Genomic DNA, 21,490 nt, shown 5'->3' on the forward strand with positions numbered 1-21,490 from the left:
GTCACAACATCTTTCCAACATAAACACAATGCTAATACATTTCAACCCAAGTTTATATTTTTAATTTGCATTTTCAAATATACTCATTTTCGTATATATAATAATTTTTGCACAATTATATATATTATACAGAAATATATAATAGTAGCCACCAACGCATATAACTTGCTACTAGCATACACATAAAATAATGAGTTAATAAACAGTGTTTCATCTGCACAACACTAACGGCAATATGAAACTGACCGAAGTCTAAAAAAAATCCGCATAAACACCAAAGTTAAAATCTAGATCTCGTTTACAGAGCTCGTGTCTGTGTCAGAGAAAGATCTGTAAAAACACCATTACTGTAAACGTTAGCTGCTAGGCTATCAACGAGACACAGGGCCGCAGAGGAACCGTAGATCACCTGCAACGCATTTATCCCTGCAATTAACGAATCTTCGTGCCTAACATCATGGTTAACCGCGATCGTTTCGTTCATCCGTCCCATCCCCAGTACAGTAAATATAGTACAGATTGGTGGATCTCTTTTCTCTGCACGCATGCCTCTCTCGCTGTCTCTCCATACATTCAGACAACAAAAGCAGCGAGTAAACTCACACACCGGTGGCTGCTGAGGGGGTAATAAAAGCTGCTCTCGGGTACTGGGATGAGTCCACTGCTAGGTTTGGATACAGATTTGTTCATGAATCGCGCGACAGGTCGTTTTGATTGTGCAGTGAGGTAGTGATCGTGCTGATTACTATGGTGGATAAGCGCCTTTCCATCGTAGGCTCAGGCGGTAATGTGGCAGTAACATCAACTGCGCACGCGCAGATCTCAACGGCGGGTCAAGAGGGACGCCTTTTTTTTTTTCAAACGTCGAGCCACAGTCCCGTGAACCATTTGGCATTTTATCAGTAATGAGCTAGAGTCTTTTGACGCTCTTTTTATTACTTGAAAGCATATATTTTATTATTGTTCTAAACATGTAGCTATATCACAATATAAACAACAAAGTATATCAAAATATATATTATATTTATATTCATTTATCAGACGCGTTTATCCAAAGCGACTCACGAATGAGGACAACAGAAGCAATCAATTGTAGTATTAAAACAACTGCAATCAGATCCAAAACTAAAATATAAAACTGTATAAATACTATACACATAAAAAATAAATCAATGGAAAACTAAAAATAAAGTTCAATCAATTCAAAATATTAAAGAACAAAATGTAAAATAGTATCAAACATAAGTATAAAAGCCTACAATGTATATTTAAAAAAAGACAATTTCCATAGTAAACACTAGTTTAATTAGGGTGAGTTTATTGGACATAGCCATATTACAGTGTTCTAAACTGGGGAGCTTGTTACATAATTCAGCTGAATTGTATGTATCAAAGTGCCACTGTGCTCCATCATTTGACAGAAACCAATGGTCTCTTCGATCAACTTAGCTAACGATGCTTTTGAGAAACGCAGCCCAGATCTGTGGTATTTTAGTGATATTTACGAGTAAATTGCTGGGCAAAAAAAATTTTTTTTTTTTTTTTTTTTTTTAGATCTGGGGATTTCAAACTGGGTGTTCGAGGAATTCCAGGGAGTTGCAAGGGGTGCTAGGGAGTTTGTGGACATAAATACATAACTTGGAAATTAATTAATGAAATAAATTTACAATTAATAATATACAATTATTAAAATAAACAAAAAAATTAAAAAGATCGGGCTAGTAAAAACAGCAGATGGTTTGGCATTGGTCATGGCGCGCCACTGCGCATGCGCACCAACACTCCGCGTACCTCATCTCTGTGCTGCTGCCCAGCCTCCAAACGAGCTGCGAGCCTCTGGGATTACCACACGCTAGCCCTTCTCTTGAAGACCCCGAGTGAGTAGTTTACTAAGTTTGTATTTAAACAGCGCGTTTTGGCATAGTAATACGGATTTCATGTCAGTATTTTAATAGAGTTCGCGTTCAATCAGTGAATCTCACGAGAAGCCGTTAGCGGGTGGCTAGTTGTTTTCAACAAAGCGACAGGACAACAAAGCCTCGCTGAAATAACTAGGCCAAATTAACTTGTTTACCAGCTAAGCCTTTGTATTCATCTTTAGTAATTCATAATCTATATTTCTGTATATTATGTTTGGGGGTGAGTCAATAACGTGGTCTTGGGAAGGTGTTGAGGCGGTCAGTGTGGATTGCTAACTCGGCTAGCCAGCTGCAGCTGCGCGCCATCTTTACGTGAGCGACTGCCTGTGCTAAAGCTAATCAGCTGCTTAGTTTAGCGCGCCCGCTCTATTTCCCTCCAACACACGCACAAATACAACAGGAGGCCATTTATTTCGTGAATAAGGTACGTGATGGTTATATTTGTGGACGGAGGCTGTTTGAATATAAAGGCTGTGTTGAAAACAGTTCAGGTTGATTAATTGCTTTCATAGTCGTGGCATGTGTGCAGCATTTAGATGAGAATGAATCTAATGTTGGATATTGCCGTCAAGGTTTTTATACTCTTTATGTTAGTAAATGTGTGTGTGTGTGTGTGTTTTTAATAAAAATAAAAATAAAAAAGAGGTAACTTTATTTGGAATTTTTTTTATTAAAAAACACAGACACACACACATTGTGTGTTTGTTTACGCGGTAATGCTGCGACTGATGCTGTCGTTTCAAACAGCTACACACACGTGCATTTATTATGGTTAGCGGATGTAAGTAGTTGTAACCGTTAACACCTTTCTGTCATTAACTCGTACTCAGGGTGTTCCAAACCTATATGATTTTTTTTCTTCTCAAGAAACAGTCACCATTACTTTTATTGCATGGTCACTAAGACTGTAATTCTTTTATATTCTTTTGTAAGTCACGCAGGCTTGCAACAACAAGAAAATTAAATCACGACTTAAGTTTCTTAAGTAAATGCTTGCAGGGATGGATTTGAAGTAGGATATTATTTGACATGTCAACAATGGAAATCACCATAGTTTCCAGCTCAGAATGAAAGTCGTGTTATTACCTGTCAGCGAATGTATTAATAGCTCAGTTTTTCACAGATGGGATTCTTTATAAATTGAGACACTTTTTTTGTTTTGGGGAGAGTGGTCTGGCATGACATGAAAGTACACTGTATGTATTTCCTAAATGCATGGCGACTGGGTAGACTATGTATTTGCTCAAAGATTGGCTTCAGAAACATGGAAGTGTTCATTTTGATAGTGCCTACTTTTTTCCCCCCTTTTCTGGTAAAATGTATGTCAACACAGAATAAAAGATGTGTTCCTGCTTTCACTTCATTGTGCCTTAAAGAGTTTTTTTTATGCAGTTGCAGACAGTATTGTTTGTCTTAATTTTAAACTGCACAATGCTTTATTACTTATGTCACGTTTCTTGTTTTTAGAGGTCAAAGGTCAGGTACTGCAGTGGGATGCAGTCCTTCTCGGATGACTGAAGAGCTCAAAGAGAGAAACTAAAAAGCATAAAGAGAAAGCACATTGAAAATCAAAAATAAGTCTGCCTGTGCAGAATAATAAAGACCCCTTCCCCATTAAGCTGTTTTTCACCTTGTTGCCAAAATGTCAGCGGTCACTTCAGAAAACCCAGAAGCTCCTGCAGTCACCAACCCTCCTCCCCCTGAGGTGACCAACCCTACCAAACCCGGCCGCAAGACTAACCAGCTGCAGTACATGCAAAATGTAGTTGTCAAGACACTGTGGAGGCACCAGTTTGCATGGCCTTTCTACCAGCCTGTTGATGCCATTAAACTTGGTCTTCCGGTGAGTGTATGTGCTGGATAAGGTTTAGTGACATGACTGAAGGTGGCTGTCTTACTATACATCATTTTGAATAAATAGGTTCTTTTAAAGGGTTAGTTCACCTAAAAATGAAAATTAGCCTTTGTTTTACTCACCCTAAAAACATCCTAGGTGTGTGTGACACTCTTCTTTCAGACGAATTCAATCAGTTTTATATAAAAAATTGCCCTGGCCCCTCCAAGCTTTTCAATGGGGGAAGCAGGTGTTTGTTGTCAACAGTTTAGAAGACGTGAAAAAAAGTGCGTGTATCTGTAATAAACAAAATGACATTCACGAATTAGAAGCACAAAACAAGGATTTATGAAGAGAAATTGTCTGAAGATTTCGATATAAGCCAAAAGGAAACAGGTTTTCCTTTGCTTCTGGATTTCTCAGTGGTGCGTGTGTGCGAGGCATACATCCTACATCATCCGCGTACCACAGTAAGAGAGAAGTGAGAAAAAAAGTGTTTATTACATTTGAAATATGGATATTTATCTTACAAAAATGCAAGAGTTCGCTACAGGAGACCTTTATTCTCCCCCTGGAGCCATTTGAGGGACATTTTATTATGGATACACACACTTTATTTCACGTGTTTTGAACTGTTGACAACCGATTCCCGCTTACCCCCATTGAAAAGCTTTGAGCAACCAGGACAGTTTTTAATATAACTCTGATTGGATTCGTCTGAAAGAAGAAAGTCAAATACACCTAGGATGCTTTGTGGGTGTGTTAAACACATGCTAATTTTCATTTTTCATGGAACTAACCCTTTAATTGAGTTTTCCTTTGAGAATGAGAGTTTGTCACTTAGTTGATCCTGTTTGGTTTGATATTAAAACTTGACATTGAAGCTTTGGTTTGTTTGAAAGACTTACTCCTTTTTTTTATGTGTGTGTGTGTGTCCAGGACTATCACACGATCATAAAGAATCCAATGGACATGGGAACCATCAAGAAAAGACTGGAGAATGTGTACTACTGGAGTGCAAGCGAGTGTATGCAGGATTTCAACACAATGTTCACAAACTGTTATATTTACAACAAGGTATGGCTTGGCACAGTCTGGTTTAAAACTCACTGTTATTAGACTATACATGCTTTGAGGAGAGAATGCTTTGGCAAATGTAATTATTTTTATTCCTTGTTTGTTTTCTCAGCCAACAGATGACATTGTGTTAATGGCACAAGCATTAGAGAAGATCTTCCTTCAGAAGGTGGCCCTGATGCCTCAGGAGGAGGTTGAGCTTCTTCCTCCTGCCCCCAAGGGCAAAGGGCGCAAACCATCAGGGCCTGGTAAAAATTAAATAGTCTGCATGACTTATTGATCATTACATTCTGCGTTAACGCATTAGCAGAAAACTAATCATTATTTTTCTAATCATATAGACGCAGGTCAGCAGGATGGATCTGTCTCTTCTGGCTCACCCACTTCTGTTTTCCCTGGTGCCACTTCACCAAGTTCACAGACAGCAGTTGTATCCCCAGCTCCAGTGCCCATCATCACCCCTGTCTTACCAGCTGTACAAAACGCAACCACTGCCGCCATGATACCCGGCATGCCTCCGTCGCAACCCAATCTCAAAGTAAGTTGCCGGACCTTTCAGAATATCACTTGATATAAATCCACTGACATTGCCTCACCATCGGCTTTGTGTCTTCCCCGTGTGTGTGATTTTTGTTTCCTAGAAGAAGGGGGTGAAGAGGAAAGCAGACACAACCACCCCTACTACCTCTGCCATCACCGCCAGCAGGAGCCAGTCGCCCACCCCTCTTTCAGAAGGCAAACAGGGGAAAGTGGCATCCAGGCGAGAGAGCACCGGTCGCCCCATCAAACCCCCTAAAAAGGATTTTGAGGATGGTGAACTAGGTGTATATGGAAGCAAAAAGGGCAGGCTTTCAGAGCAGCTCAAGTACTGCGAGGTCATCCTTAAAGAAATGCTTTCAAAAAAGCACGCTGCATACGCCTGGCCTTTTTACAAGCCTGTTGATGCAGAGGCTCTCGAGCTACATGACTACCATGAAATAATCAAACACCCCATGGACTTGAGCACAGTGAAAGTATGTTGAGTTTGCACAAATGTATAATGTCTTGATTTTTAGTTTTGTCACAAGGAACTGTGCTTCAGCTAGTTTTTGAATAAATGCTTTTAATTTATTTGCTTGCAGAAAAATATTGACAGTCGAGAGTACCAAGATGCGCAGAGTTTTGCTTCAGATGTCAGATTAATGTTCTCAAATTGTTACAAGTACAACCCACCTGATCATGAGGTGGTTGCTATGGCCAGAAAGCTGCAGGTCTGTTCCTCCCCATTATTTTGGCAATATCTGTTTAATATCTTTATTTAAAAGATTGAATTGTTTAATGACATTGTCTTTTTATCTCTCAGGATGTGTTTGAAATGCGTTTTGCAAAGATGCCCGATGAGCCAGTGGAGGTGGCCGGGGCAGGCGGTGTAGGCGGGGCCGGTGTGGTCAGTAAGAGTACTGTCAGCAGTGAGAGCAGTGGCGACTCCTCCACCTCTGACAGCTCCGACTCCGAGGAGGAGAGGGCCACCCGGCTCGCCGAGCTGCAGGAACAGGTGGGTGCGGAACAGGTGGGTTTCAAAACAAGGACCAAGTAACCTCTCCAGTCTCAGAGATGTTCTCACAGACCTCCTGACCTGTGTCAGCCTTTCTGATTATCCTTTTCACTCCATACCCACATGCCTGTTTCAATCAGTGTTCATGCTCTGAAGGACCTGGAGGGGCTTCCACTTAAAATAACCCCTCCTTTCTTTCACGGCAAGCACCTCTGTTTTCATATTGTGTTTACTTGTATGTAGAGCTGTGTTTTAGCCCTCTACCGCAACCAGCTGCATATATTGCTTTGCATTAAATCCTAGAACTGCCTAAATCTAGATCTAGTAGTAATTTTTTGTGGCTTTGTTTCTGTCTCATTGGAGTTCTATATCATACTTTCTTCCCTTGCCATTTTCTTTACCAGTGTATCTCTTTGGAGCACCCCATTGGTAGCAGACAGGGGATAAAAAACGGGTGCACCAAGAATAATCAGGTGATTTTACTTTTCATTTCCCTGTCCCTGCCTATGAACACTGTTTAATAACTGTACAGTTGCTTTCATTATTTGTGTTAGATAGTCAAGCATATGGTATGGATTGTGAGATCAGCGGTAGAGGGTTAAAAGCAGCTGAAAAATATTCGCTTTGTTGGGTGGTGTTGGGAAACCAGCCATGTGTGTTTAGGATGGAAGTGCTGAAAGTTTTGGGAATTAATATATAATAGGGTGGGTGTGTGCTTGTGGAGCGTGTGTGTGTGTGAACTTTCTTTGTTCATGTTGGCTTGCTTTGCATTTAGACAAACTCTTGCTAGTTCCAGAAACAGTAAGAAGGCCTAACTGTCCTTCATCTACATTTTATAACTTAAATGTGAGCTTTATAAAGGAGTGTTTTCATAGAATTGAGACCCTGGTCTGGTGATATTCTTTAATGCTTACCATGGCTTTATGGTTAATAGGGTACGTCGCATCGTAACGGAGATCCTGATTATCTGTGTATTATTACACTGTTATTGCCCATATCAATTTAATTGGTTGTGATTGTTTTTCAGTGAGTCATAATTAGTAAACAGTAGAGGCATTGCTAGACACAATGTATTTTTATTATTATTTTTAAATGCAACTGTTTTACTTCTAGGTGTAAAGGGCAGACTTGCTTCTAAAACCTTGTGTCCTATTCTTGATGTTTCTTTCAATTGGTTTCATTCTGAAATGCACTCCATTCTTGGAATCACAGATAACACCAGGCATGAATGATTTTTAGTTGTCCAGTGTTAAAAAGAATTTGGGAAGATGTCGTTTAATTTATAATACTTATTATTACTACTACTATTATTATACTATTATTAGTAGTAGTTTATTGCAGTAATGGCAGTTGTTTTGCATATTTTGTTCTACAGTTGAATACATTTTTCCTTTAGCACTGAAAAACCAAAATGAATGTAGTCTTTGGTTCTCTTTGATAACCAAATATAAATGTCATGTACAATGTGAAACTTTGCCTGACATTGAGCAGATCACTAACACCCCCTTCTTGGCTCTCCCCAGCTGAAAGCTGTCCATGAACAGTTAGCTGCTCTTTCTCAGGCCCCTGTAAGTAAACCAAAGAAAAATAAAGAGAAGAAAGAAAAAGACAAGAAAAAGAAAGAGAACAAGCTCAACAAATCTAAGCCAGAGGAGAAAGTCAAGCCGGGACAGCCACCGAAACCAGCTCAGCAGAAAAAGGCACCTGCCAGAAAGGCTAACAGCACTGTTCCAGGCAACAGGTTTGAAGGTTTTTTTTTTCCCTTCATTTATTTTTTTATTTTTTGTTGTTGTTGTTGTTCTTGATTTCTGTTCTGGAGTCTAAAACAGTCAATTAAGGTATAAAGGGTTTCTGCTGTATGGATGGAACCTTCACAGGCAACCAAAGAAGGGTGGCAGAGGGCCAGGCTACGAGTCTGACGAGGAGATGTGTCTCCCCATGACGTATGATGAGAAACGGCAACTGAGCCTCGACATCAACCGGCTGCCCGGAGAGAAGTTGGGCAGGGTGGTCCACATCATTCAATCCAGAGAGCCTTCACTGAGGGATTCCAACCCTGACGAAATCGAAATAGATTTTGAGACGCTCAAACCTTCCACTTTGCGTGAGCTGGAGCGATACGTCAAGTCCTGTTTACAGAAGAAGCAGAGGAAACCTCCACGTAAGTGCACACTCTTGTTCTACACACATAGCTAAATGCCAGACTGCACTGCTGTCACTATATAGGTCATTAAATATGGTAACTATCTGACTTAATGTTTTGAATTGTTTTCCTCTATTTAAAACTTATGGTTTTTATTAGCATTGCTAAATTTGTTGGTAATCAACTTGCATTTAGTTTGTTTCACAAATGTTTCCTGTGTTTTGTTTTGGTATGCAAATACGGATTTGGTTCAGTTCTATAACTGCTCTGTCTCTCTGTTTGGTCTCAGAGAAAGGAACCTCAGGCCCCTCTCGGCTCAGCGGCAGCAGCAGTTCTTCAGGCTCGGGCAGCAGCAGCTCCAGTGGCTCCACTTCAGATAGCAGTGACTCTGACTGAACACTTTTTCTTTCCTTTTTTTTTTTTTTTACATTGTATGCAGTCAAGGTTGTTTCCCCTCTGAGACTTTTTATACGAAAGAGAAAGAAAAAGAGACAATAAAAATGCATCATGTCAGAGTTTTTATTTTTTTTGGAAATGTCATGAAGAAAATTACAGCTAAAAAAAGCTAACTAATAAGTTGCTTTTTAATTCCACTGACTCTGAAAGGGATGTCCAAACCTAAAACTGCAAGGAGAGGAAGTCTTGAAGCATATTTTATAGTTCAAATTCTCTTCCCCGGCATCCTGGTAATGTTGTACGTTACCATTGCAAACTTAAGCCATGCCATCTCAATAGAAAAAGCGGGAAAACGGAAAACTCACACTGTTCTCCTCTGATTTTACGTCTGTTGTTGTATTTATTTTTATTTTTTTTTAATAATATATTGTTTTTGCTGTGGCCTCATTTTTCCCCATTGGGCGCTGTGCCATTGATCCATTATTCCTTTTTTCTTTTAATGTCCTCTCAAACTGAAAAGTATGTCTATGAAAATCATGCCTTTCTAAATAATATCACAACACTTATAGGTAGTATGGGGAACAGATGGCTTTAATTAGGCATAACAAACTCTACATTTAATTTGGCCATTTTTATAGCTGTAGAACAATATTAAAACAGAATCCTATACTCTCCAGGTAATAAATATATGGTTTAGGAAAATATTTTGATGGGAATTAAGTAGATTTGGTTGTTTTTTACAGATGCTTTACAATGATGTGGACATGTAAATCAGTAAGCTGGAACACATGCGGACTTCATGTCTTATTAAGCCTTGGTCAGCAATAAATACACAGATTTCCAAGTAGTCACACCTGTGACTGGCATTTGTACATCAGATAACTTTAGATAAGTCTAGAAGTGTTGGTGACATGGATGTTGACACCTGGAATCAGTAAATATCATTTGTCTTGATCTTTACTGCCATGTTGTGATAATGCTAATTAAGCGTTTCTTATTTTTTATTTCAAGTGTTTTGACAATGATAGTAAATCAGGCAGTCTTCCTCTTCTCACTCTCTTGCAAAATTGATTCATGAATGTAAGTCTTGATTAGATCTTATGAATAGTACGAAATTCCAATCAGTTGGGTTTCAAACAAGTTTTCCTTTACGAAGTTTCCCACCATTCCTCTGTGGATTGCTTTACTATCCAATATCTGTTAGAATAAGTGTGTTTGATTTCTGAAGTGTAAGATATTGTAATGTCCTCTCTGATGACCCTTTGTTTTGTTTTTTTTAGAAAAAAAAAGTTAAGTTGTAAAGGGGGCTGGTATTAGTTTCATTTTCAAATACTTTTGGTTCATGGATAGGTGTTTTGAAGACTTCTAGGACATAATTGCAGGATCATTTAATTTTGTAATCATTTTGACAGCCAAAATTCATGAGGGACATGTATCCTTCAGATTAATTAAAACACTAATAGACATAGTCAATACATAATTATTTTAAGATGTATCATGCTATTATTGATTTCATCGTCTGTCTCTGGGTGCACACGACTGCAAAACTTCCCCAAGTCATTTCTGAGTGTCTGACACAACTATTGATCAAGTCCTATCTGGATTCTAAGAATGATTTCTTTTAGAGACGGACTGAAAAGAAGAAAAAAAAAAGACTGTATAGATATATAAATATACAACTTAATTCATTTTAGGCCCTGATTTTAAAAGAAAGTTCCTTTATATTTAAAACAAAGTTTACTTTTATCTTTGACATGCATGCTGATTTATTGTATTTTTCTTAAAAAAAAAAAAAGCTGAGCTATTTATAGTTGTAAATGTCAGTTGTGGAAACAACAAAATCAAGAATACAGTGCGAGTAGATTTAGGCTTATACAGGCCAGAGAGTTGGGCTGGAGGCAGTGATAGAGAGGCTAACATTTGTTGTACTTGCCTACCTTGAATGTCTTGTACACGGGGTACTTTTCTTCTTTCATAAAATAAATGACAAAATGCCTTTTATTTTGTGTTTACTTTCAATTTTTGCTCATTTGTTTTACATGGACATGCCTTGTTTTCCAGTTTTGTTTTTATCTTACCATAAAAACTTATTTTAATTATTCATAGCTGATCATTTGATTAGTTCTAAAATAGAACAGAACAATAAGAAACGACATGGATCGTCTGATATTTGGTTAAAACTATTCGAATCTTGTTCTATGACAGAAGTGTCATCATGCGACCACTGTACTACCACCCCTGACCACTAGATGGTAGCAGTGTCTCATTTCTGCTAGATTCTGGTATAACTAGTTTCACTGTAATGTTACAAATTATTATGCAAGTAATTTTATAATAATCCTCCAAAAATAACTATAGTGTTAGAGTCCTCTGTCCTTGGGTGATGTCACATCTATTTCAATTCCTGTAAGTAGGTTTCACTAGCTCATATACACAAGGGAGTAACAGAAGTGATACTGGCTCTATCATTTATTCAGTTACACATGTATACTGTGCGTTCTTAGGGTTTATAGTCGCTTTCTGAGGAGAGAACATGTGACCTTGTTGCTGCAGTGTTTAGAACATGGTATCCAGTAACACAATACTGCAGAGACCAAGATGGATCAATGCTTTGAGTCTTGTGACAGCTACTCAAATTTTCCTCAAAAAGCCATCTTTCATCCTGAATGTGCTTTAGCCAGTTTTTATATTGGTCCCAGGGCAAAATAGTCAGCAGAACATATATGTCTCATATGTAAATACGTTCACTGAGGTAAATTGAGGGGCCCAACAAAAATGGAATTTTATGTTACTATGTTTTATGAATATAAAGAGGAAATGTATTTGAATTGCACATGTGCTGTATAAATTACTTGACACACATATTAAGCTGATCAAGACTACATTACATGATTGAAGTCTCCCAGGAATCTTCTCAAACCTCCACAAAAGTAGTAGGATTGCATAGTAATAACAAAAAGAATGTGTGATAATGTACATTTTCTTCACATGTTCGCATTTATTGTGATGTCTGTCCTCAGAATTTCCTAAATAGTGATAAAAAAAGGCTTTCGGGTCGTCATCTTAGTGAGACCGACCCTCTCCTCCTCCCCACACGTGGACGAGCGCGACCGGAACCTAGATGCGATCGCGCGCGCGTTCACGCCTGCTGCTCGCCCGCTCTCACGGCTCACGCGAGCGGAGAAATCAAAACACTCTTACCATCTCTTCAGAGAGAGATTAACTGAAACAACCGAGAAACCATCGCGGCTCAACGGATGACTGTCCGGCACTAAAACCTCGCGGCGTTTCTCTTTCTGTGGAAGTGAAAGGAGCGGGACGAATTACGCCAAGAGTTTGTGCGTTTTCGCTGTACGCTGTGATATTTCCCACAAGAAGTTTTAAAAACAAGTTTGGACCGGATTCTGTTTGGAGTTGGACGTTATTTAGTTCACATCCCGCCTGGTGCGCGAGCGCTTGTGAGGCGCAATCTACGTTACTCAAGACTACAAAACATGGATTTATTCCTTATTTTAACGGTAAAACTTTGATTAACCATCAGAATTAGCGTGTAACATCTGCTTAACAGTCTTGTCCAGCATTTCTTGTATAGGAAAATATCTATTGTAGTCCGGAGAGACACTTTTTTTTTCTTTTTTTGCTGTGACAGGACGCGTTTACAGAGCCAAATATGTCAGTCCACGATGAAGAGGAGGAAACTCGTCTGATTTGAGGGGGAAACACATCTAAGTCATATTTTAACATTCTACTGTGCGATATTAATAATTGGATTATTTCGTTATACAAAGTCCTGTATAGCTCTATAAAAAAGTTTTTAAGCGTAACGTTACATCACTGCTAAGAGCGTTCTCACGCAATTGACCCAAGGCTTTTTAGTGCCCTTTGGACTACAGAGGAACTGGGAAATTTTTACGTCAGCTTTATCTTGGTACGTTCGCCAGGGTGCCAGATATACAGTTTTTATTTTTGCCAATATTCTGCTTTGTTCCTGTCAATATGGAGGAGTGGAGACAGTGCGGTCGCTGGTTGATAGACTGTAAGGTTTTGCCCCCCAACCATCGGGTCGTTTGGCCCTCAGCGGTGGTGTTCGACCTGGCCCAGGCGCTCAGAGATGGGGTGCTTCTGTGCCAGATGCTGCATAATCTGTCTCCTGGATCCGTGGACCTAAAGCAGATCAACTTCAGGCCTCAGATGTCACAGGTAAGTTAATGTTCATCCCTGGGTTTTAATGGCTGTATTTTAATGCTTGTCTCATATGCAGGAATGACTGATGATAGATAGCATTGACAGCCGGAGAATCGGCATTGTTCCCACTGGTTGCCACTCTGATTCTTATCAACAGGGGTCGTTGTCGAGCATTAATGGATGCGCAATTACAAATAGAACTGTCATAATCGATTAATCGAAAATGTTATCTAAACTAAACCTTTTGATGTTTTATAGTGTCATTGTTTAAGTTGTTGAAATCCTATCCTGGAACGTTTAAGTATAATGTTAGGGTCTCACAAACTGCAAGTAGTTGAATGCAAAGCACACAGGTGTCTTTTAAGCTTTCTATAGGTAATAGCACGTACGTATTTATAGCTGAACATCCTTTGTATCACTGTGCATACTGCATAGAGTATGTATGAGACTGATCATTTGAAAGTAAGTATCTGAGGCTGTGCAGGGTTTAAAGGTGAATGTTAAGGAAGGGCCAAGGCTCTTATCTCTGTAAACATAAACCAGGAAAAGCAGCAAGTTCTTTGTGGGTTTCAGGAATGTGGCTCTCAGCCAGTGCTCTTTGTGAAGGAATGTGTGGCAAAGGCAGTTTCTACCCATAAATATGACTTGGCTGAGAAGCATGATGTAGCCATTTGTAAGTGTTGAATGTTTTGAGAGGTTTTAAACTAACATCCCACTGTGTCTCCCACCCCTTCAGCTATCTTGTCAGTGTTGAATTGGGTTTCTGTCCAGAAATTCTGAAACTCATTTTAATAGACTAAAACTCACAGATGAGTTTGCATGGAGTAGCATTTACTGCGAGTCGCTCTGAGACACCGAAAACACCAATGTTTAAAAAGTTGAACTTTTATGTGCGTGATGCTTTAAAATGGTGATTTAAATCGTTACTGGTTACAGGACTCCTGTACACTCATCCCTTACAGATGCAGTTTTGACCTAAAATATTTGTTGATTTAAAAAAGTAAAGCACACAACCCCTTTACAAATGCAAATCTTTCTTTTCACTGCAAACCTGGACCAGAAATATGCTCAGCAAAAACATAAAGAGATTTATAGCCTTCTTTCACTGACCATGGCATGATTTTTACCTGTACAGATGTTGTCATATGACTGTATGTATCACCCAGTGCTTGTAGGCTTTTGTTTAAGCTGTTATTTCTGAGGCAGACTTTGGGACCTTAGATCCTCCTACAACAGTAGCTTCCATAGGGTTTTGTGTGGTATTATGTTGTGATAAATTGGTTGAAAGGGAGATCTGGCAGCACAATGGAAGCTCTGATTTATATGCAGCAAAGGTCACTGTGTGCTTTGATACACAGTGGTTGTTAATTTACTACCTCCATTAAATCAGGATGAAGTGATTATCTGGGCTGTTTGTGGTGGATGTTCATCGATACCGAAGTTTCTGCTGTTCTGCATGCTTCACGTGTTTCTCGTTTTAGTGCAGTAGGCCATTTAATAATCACATTCTTGTGATTCGCTGTCACTTATAAACACCTGTTATACCGGTAAAGACTGGAAGGACAGCTTCAGGTGTTGGTTAACAGACAAGTGTTTCCAAAAAGAATTTTAGTGAGCGAACACTTTGTCTATGCCCACATACCAGTACTGTTGGTATCAGCCACACAGAGCCATGCTTTTCCTGTCTCTCAGATAATAACTGTTTACCTCACATGCCTATGAATGTTTTATTTGTCTGTGGAGTGCAAGGGACTTGCTCCCTTCTCTGTGGAATGAGTACTCTTCAAATCAGTTCTTGTGTATTTCGAGAAGATGAATTCTGGTGTCTGACTGAAAGGTTGTTTTAATAGATTAGCTCACCTAAAAATGAAAATGTTGCCATTATTTTTTTTGCATTCATGTTGTTCCAAACATGTATGCTGCTTTTTTTTTTTTGTAGGAAACACAAATGTCATAAAAATTTCCTTATTACTATTGCTAAATTGTTGTGTGAGAGACATACCCAAGTCACATCTAACTCAAAATTCAACTTCCAAAATAGCATGTCACATACACTTATTACACACTTATTACACACATAAACAGACACTGGTTTGAAGCTCTGTAAAGATTCTTCAGAAATTTCTACTTTTTTTTTTTAATCTGGTTTTGAATGACATGAAGATGAGCAAATATAAATAATGACCCAATTTTTTGTTTTTGGGTAAACTATCCCTTTAAAAAGTAATGTAAAGTATTTATGTAGGAATATTGCTAACTGGTATTATTACTTACTGGATTGTGTATTTATCTCTGTGTATTTCACTGTATTTAGGCTGTATTTATTTATTTTTTAATAATACTATAATGTTAAATAATTTAGCATTTTGATAAAGTGTAGCCATGAACACAATCCATTGAAGTGGATCTGAGGTCTCAGGAGGAGGGGCAGTTTTTTTCCTCTGGCTCTGTCAGACAGACATAGCTTGGTGGGTTTTGAATTTTTTTTATATTCTTCCCCACTTTTATGTACCTCAGGCAGTTGGTTGCAACTAATACCTTAGAGGTGATTCAGGTGCCCGTAGTGAGAATGTGTGTGTGTGTACTTGCTTGCAATACCTGTGTGTTTAGTTTCCATCACCTCCAGCTCGGCCCTGGGACTGTCTTGGGACTTCAGTCTTAACTGTGAGACCTGGCCCCTCTCTCTTCAGAGCTTTGGGGAATTTGCAATATCTGTTGTTTCCTCTTAGAAAATGCAGCCTGTCTTTCAGCACTACTGAAAGACAGCAATACAAAAGCAAAAACACTTTTGCTTGCTCCTTCATCCAAAATCTCATACAAGTTACATTTGTTTTCAGACACTGACCACACTTCCTGGCCTCTGGCATCTGTTGGAGGTCTCTTTGTGCTGGACCCTGGTCCTTTTTTTATCATTGTGGATTTGAGTGGAATTATTTAGACAAGCTGAAAGAGCAGCATGAAGTTTAAATGCACTAGCATAAAACATCATCACAATAATAATGCATTTATAATAGAGATTATGGTCTTTGATGCTTAAACTTCGAAACAAAAGTGAATGGAGATGTAGCATAATGGTAGGGTAAGCGACTGGAGTGTATGGAGGCAGGCTTCATTGCTTCTATTTTTTAAATAAAAAAGACCATCAGCCTGTAAGGATTCATTTGGAGGCATTTATGATGCTCAATTCACAAAGCTATATTATACTAACTGATCAGAGCCTAGCATTTCAGAAGGGATGCTCCTAAATTAAGTATAAGTACCAGTTTTTTCTGAGGCGGAAAGGTGGATGTGATGTGAGGTCAGCCTTTTTCTCTCACTTGGTTAATTTAATGTATAAGCATGGCCTTTCTCTGAACTTTGACCCCTGGCAGCTGGGTGCAGGTAATTTCATCAATAAAGCTTGTTAGGTACACTTCCTGCTCCATGCAGCTGTGATCAAATTCATCAGGGAAAGTGAATAGGATTGTAAAAGGGTTGGAAATATGAGACTACTCAGTTAAATTACTATATACTCAAATCCACTTTATTTGCAGACAAAATACAGGTTAGACAAATACAGTACTGGTCTATGGTTGCCAGGGCTTGATCTTTCATGTCTGTGTGCTTTTGTGATTAATCAGGTTTGTTGGAATGTGTGCAACGGTTGACTCACTGGTTCATGTTCATTCTTTAGGGATACCCTTTATCAAGCAACAGAGGAAGCAGTCAGTTCACAAGGATTAAGCAAGACCTCACACCATGACTGGACATGTTTTAGGAGACGAGGCTTCACTGTATGTTTCAACTTGGTAGACTGATCTCATGTCACCCAAGCTGGTGAGGGGATATTAATGCAATTCACCGTAGCTCTGCTAGGCCATATTACTGTTGTTGAGAGGGTGGATCATGTTGAAAAGCACAGGATATATGAAACCTTTCAGAGGAATTCATATCAAAAAGCACAGTGGGAGGAATTCCAAGAGCATGCAAAATTTATTTGTGATGGACCAGTTGTGATATTGCCATAATAAAATTCCATAACAATGTTATACATAAGCAGTGGGTTATCTCAAGAGTGATTCTTAATAGCTATAAAATTGGAGCTCAGGGAAGAGAAATTATAATTGAGAGACTGAACAGTTGCTTTACGGTTCAAACTCTTGCAGCAGATTATTTCTAATTTTAATGTCCAGATCATTCGGTGGCCTTCAGACTCAGTGCAGCCAGGAGGAGACTGAGTCCCTGCAGGGCTTTGAGACTGCAACTCAATCACAAGTCAGATTCTGTTCACAAAACGAGATATGAAGTAAAGAGAAACCCACACAACTTATGTTCATAAATGAGGCCCCATCTGTGAGCAGTTTGTTGTGGAATATTAACACTGATGAGCCGGGAGTCAGTCTTGACTTTCAGAGCGCATTGAGCCGGGCACGATTACACAGAGCCCAGAGGCTTAGAAGGGCAGTAAGGCACAACCAACAGATGGCCGTTTTTTTTTTTTAATCTTTATTTTTTATGACAAGACATCATCTTCATACACCATCGTTATCTGTATATACTACTTGCCAGTGTTCAACCTGTCTTTTCCCATAGTGTTAACTTTTGGTGAAGTCTCAAGCTCCTAAGCGTTCTTGAGTCCTGCCTCAGGATGTTTGAGACATAGAAACTGTAGCTGTCAGTGCTCAAAAGACTGTCTTATTCACACACCCACATTTCTCTGTTTGATGCAGCCTACTGTGGTATTTGCTGAGGATTGATTTTAACTTCTGACTGGGGTGGAGATGATAACCATCAGTATGGTGTTGAGAGGAGAAGCAAACAGTCTTCTCCATCTTCTACAAGCACACTTCCTCTGAGCACTTCCTCCTGCCAGCCCCTCAGTGGGTATGACGATAAGCTTCTTAATATTTTCTATTATCTCTACCAACAATGCCAGAGATATGATTGTCTATAGAGACCCAGTTCCTTTGCGGGGCTTGTTTAGTAACATTTTAGGATTCACAGATTTTTTTCCCACCAACACAAAGCTAACCAATATCCCATTACTGACCAGAATTGATCATATCTCATAAATGGCTTTGGAACAGGAGGAGCGGTTCAGAGGTAGAAATTGCAACATTACAGAGTCCTGTAAAAGGCTGCTGTGTATTGATCTTATCCCAGCTGGTGAGCTCATTAATCATGCAAACAGGAAGTTGTATATCATTTCCACCCTTCCCCTTGTTGCTTCCCTGTGAGCAGACTCTGGATTAGTGGCAATCTGTTGTTAAACTGAGCTCAGAATAGGGCTGGGCTCTAGAAAATTCTCTGTTATGTCAGCTAATTATATTCTATATATTTATATCTCTGTTTTAATAAATTTAATAGACAACAATAGAAAAAGGAAGATAAAAGAAAAATGAAATATTAAATGGATTGATTTAGTAATAATTTAATAAAAACAAAATGTTTAAGCAATAATTAATTGGGGAGTAATGAAACATTACAGCTCAAGCTGCGGTTATTAAAGCACTTATTTTTTGTTAACAAGAATATGATGGAGGGTTTTATCAATGGGACATGACTACTAAAGTGAGATGATTTGTAGGTTAAACAGTATTTACTTTGATAATTATTTATTTGCAACCCTGTGTGCATTTTCTATCAAATTAAAATGATATACTGGTAATGGTTAATTATTCTGTGCAGTTCCAGATATTGTTGGATCCTGTACAATAATGTTTAGTAGAAATTTGTAGTGATCTGTTAGTCAGTCAAATTAGTAGATCAGCACTCCTGAATGCTCCTATTATAATCAGTGAAGCTCAGAATAAATTGTATATATTGGTTGTAATGATTAACACTGCAACTAAAATGACTTTGTAAAAAGCAACTTTTGAATCAATGGGAGAAGATCTATATTAAATTTAACCTTTTTTGTTGCTTAATCTTAATATGTATTTGTTGATTGATTGTGCAGCCCCGAGTTCCCACTTATGCCACATGTGATTGTAACCGTGGATATTTTCTTTCCCAAACAAAGTTAAATGGAACTTTCTGGATCAGGAACAAAAAAGTTTGTCCCATCACCATCTGTTTGATTATAAATATGGAAATCCAGTATGATTTTCATCTCTGCTGTCATTTTGGTGTGTGTCAGTAGGCAAATGTTCCCTGGTTTCTGTGCAGGGCCAGCTGCTGGCATAGGGAAAAGACTGTTAGATGCTAATTTTTGTGTCAGACACAGATTATTTATGTATATGAATAAGAATTCTGGAAAATATTTTTATTAGGGCTGCACGATTATGACAAAATCTTATCCATATTCCCATATTCCATTATTCCCTTTAATTGTGATTTATTATTTACTATTATCACAATTTACACTGAAATATGTTTTGAATTAGCGATGCTCATTTCGGTTAATTTTCCCAACTGACAACCGTTACTTGTTTTCCGAACATTAATCGTTAACTGATAATATTAGAATAATAAATTAGTATTAAATAAAAATAGAATGGATGAGTGTCTGTGACCCATTCAAAATTTTTTATGGGTTTATTTTAACAAGCAAACAGCAGCACACAGAACAACAGAGCAATAACAAAACCTGGATTCACACATTGTCAAATTATCACGCACCGGCAGCGCTTCTGAGAACAGAGAAAAACAGAATAAAGTAACAAATAAAAATAATTAAATAAATAGGCCTACACTAAATATTTTTCAATTTAACAATTAACATTAAGATGACAAAATGAAAAAACGGGAGTCTTTTTTTTTCCATCAGACATAAAAATAAATAGCAGGCCACAAAAATCGAGGGAGGGGAACACACACACATTGTGGGAGCGAGTGGGAATGGTCAGAAATTCAGTGGGAGTGGCATTCCGCGCAGAGCTCTATTCCAGACTATCCGCACAGCACGTTGACATTTTAGACTAAGCTCCCGCAAACATTCTTATATTGTTATCATTTTCGTGCTATCAGTATGTGGGTATTAAGATCACTTGATCAAAAGCAGTTCAAAGCACTCTCTGTTAAGGAGCACATCTAATCTTACAAGATCAGATATTTGTCAGTGAGTTCAGAATCTGCTGAGCAGCAAATACTCCATCATGGTCTGTTAGTTATCTATCCTACTCTCAACCCATGATCAGTCAAGCTTGGGGGACTTAAAAAAAGACCTTTAAATCGTTTAAACTCATAGTATTAATTTTCTTTTTACTTTCGGTTAATGGTTAATATGAGCATCCCTATTTTGAATAGCGTTATACCAGTGGCGTAGCAAGTCAGTCCCGGACCCATATGCAAAAAAAATACGGGCCCCCTTAACCCCCCCCCCCACTTCGAGTGAGATGTCAGGTGTGCAAAAAAAAAACAAACACTTTTAAACACTTTTAAACTACTGATCTTGGCACGGCGGCCCAAAATGTAAAAACACAAAACTACTCCCTCATTTTAGTTGCATTCTCCGGGTCTTTCTTTCGGCAAATTCATCCACGATGAACGTGGTGTTTAATTCACGGCTTCATGCATTCTCGATGGAAAGAACTGCCAGTCCCGATAGTCTGTTTTCCGGTGACATATTTCCCACCGAATATCCAGCTTTTGGCTCGTCTGCGACTGCTTCTTCACTCCCCGACTCTCTGCACCTCATCCAGCTGTCAGCGGCATTGTTGTTCTCATCCAAAGACGTGCAACTGCTATTAGCTGACAAAACTTCCCTCTCACCTTCGACGTCGTTGTTGTCCTTCGCACTAACGTTAGATCGGCAAAAAAAAAAACAGTCTATTTTGGGTAGTGTTTTGTGTAGTGACTCACTTCTCCACCTTCTCTTTTCTCTTTAAGGCCCCACTTTTATGTTTATATTTGTCCATCCTTAATGTTCACGTAGATAGCCGCTATAGTAACCTCTCACACTGTGTTTTCTTTTTTTTGGCGCGACGATGCGTCATGTAAATAAATGATGCCGTACTAGTCTACGGCAGCCGCGGAGTGCAAAAAAATGTATAAACGCAAACAAGAAATGGCGGAGAAATGAGACATTACGGAGAAATAAGAAATTACTACACATGATAGGCATAAAAAATATATTTATAGTCCACAAATTAAAGTTAAATTGAAAAAAAAGTTTTTATTAAAAGCGGAGGCGGGCCCCCTATTGGCCGGGCCCATTTGCACGTGCATACCCTGCATTCCCAGACGCTAAGCCACTGTATACATTGGATTGTTTTCTTTTTTAAATTAAAAAAAAAGTAAAAAAAAAGAATGTTATTTGTATTATAATGTTATACTGAAACTAAAATTAAAACAATGGAAAAAACCTTAAGCACGCAAAATAACATAAGTGGACTTTGAATGATAAATTACCACTTTGTGCGATTACATAATTGTGGCATAAGTAATTGTAATTGTGATTAGAAATTTGATTAATTGTGCAG

The 21,490-nt window shown here is 38.6% G+C and overlaps 2 protein-coding genes across 6 annotated transcripts in view; both read left to right on the plus strand.

Annotated features, from left to right (window-relative positions):
- The first annotated feature begins 1,738 nt into the window (after nt 1–1,738).
- LOC132130773 (bromodomain-containing protein 3-like) lies at nt 1,739–9,852 on the plus strand. 5 transcript variants are annotated; one of them, XM_059542574.1, is made up of 12 exons: nt 1,739–1,877; nt 3,387–3,762; nt 4,693–4,830; nt 4,943–5,078; nt 5,172–5,368; nt 5,472–5,843; nt 5,952–6,080; nt 6,173–6,379; nt 6,769–6,837; nt 7,888–8,105; nt 8,242–8,525; nt 8,797–9,852. In XM_059542574.1, the coding sequence occupies exons 2-12, from the start codon at nt 3,562–3,564 to the stop codon at nt 8,901–8,903; spliced, it is 2,058 nt and encodes a 685-aa protein (XP_059398557.1). In that variant the 5' UTR covers nt 1,739–1,877; nt 3,387–3,561; the 3' UTR covers nt 8,904–9,852. The 5 variants fall into 5 exon arrangements, with proteins under 5 accessions (XP_059398557.1, XP_059398559.1, XP_059398558.1 ...); XM_059542576.1 differs by having other exon boundaries at nt 6,173–6,364; XM_059542575.1 differs by having other exon boundaries at nt 5,475–5,843.
- Nucleotides 9,853–12,363: 2,511 nt separating this feature from the next.
- The window catches only part of LOC132130780 (guanine nucleotide exchange factor VAV2-like), a 226,896-nt gene continuing 217,769 nt past the window's right edge, over nt 12,364–21,490 (plus strand). The window contains 1 exon segment of the mRNA XM_059542587.1: nt 12,364–13,103. Coding sequence (XP_059398570.1) covers nt 12,900–13,103 — 204 coding nt within the window. The 5' untranslated portion in view covers nt 12,364–12,899.

The sequence above is a fragment of the Carassius carassius genome, chromosome 47 (genome assembly GCF_963082965.1).
Source record: "Carassius carassius chromosome 47, fCarCar2.1, whole genome shotgun sequence".
NCBI classification, from domain to species: domain Eukaryota; kingdom Metazoa; phylum Chordata; class Actinopteri; order Cypriniformes; family Cyprinidae; genus Carassius; species Carassius carassius.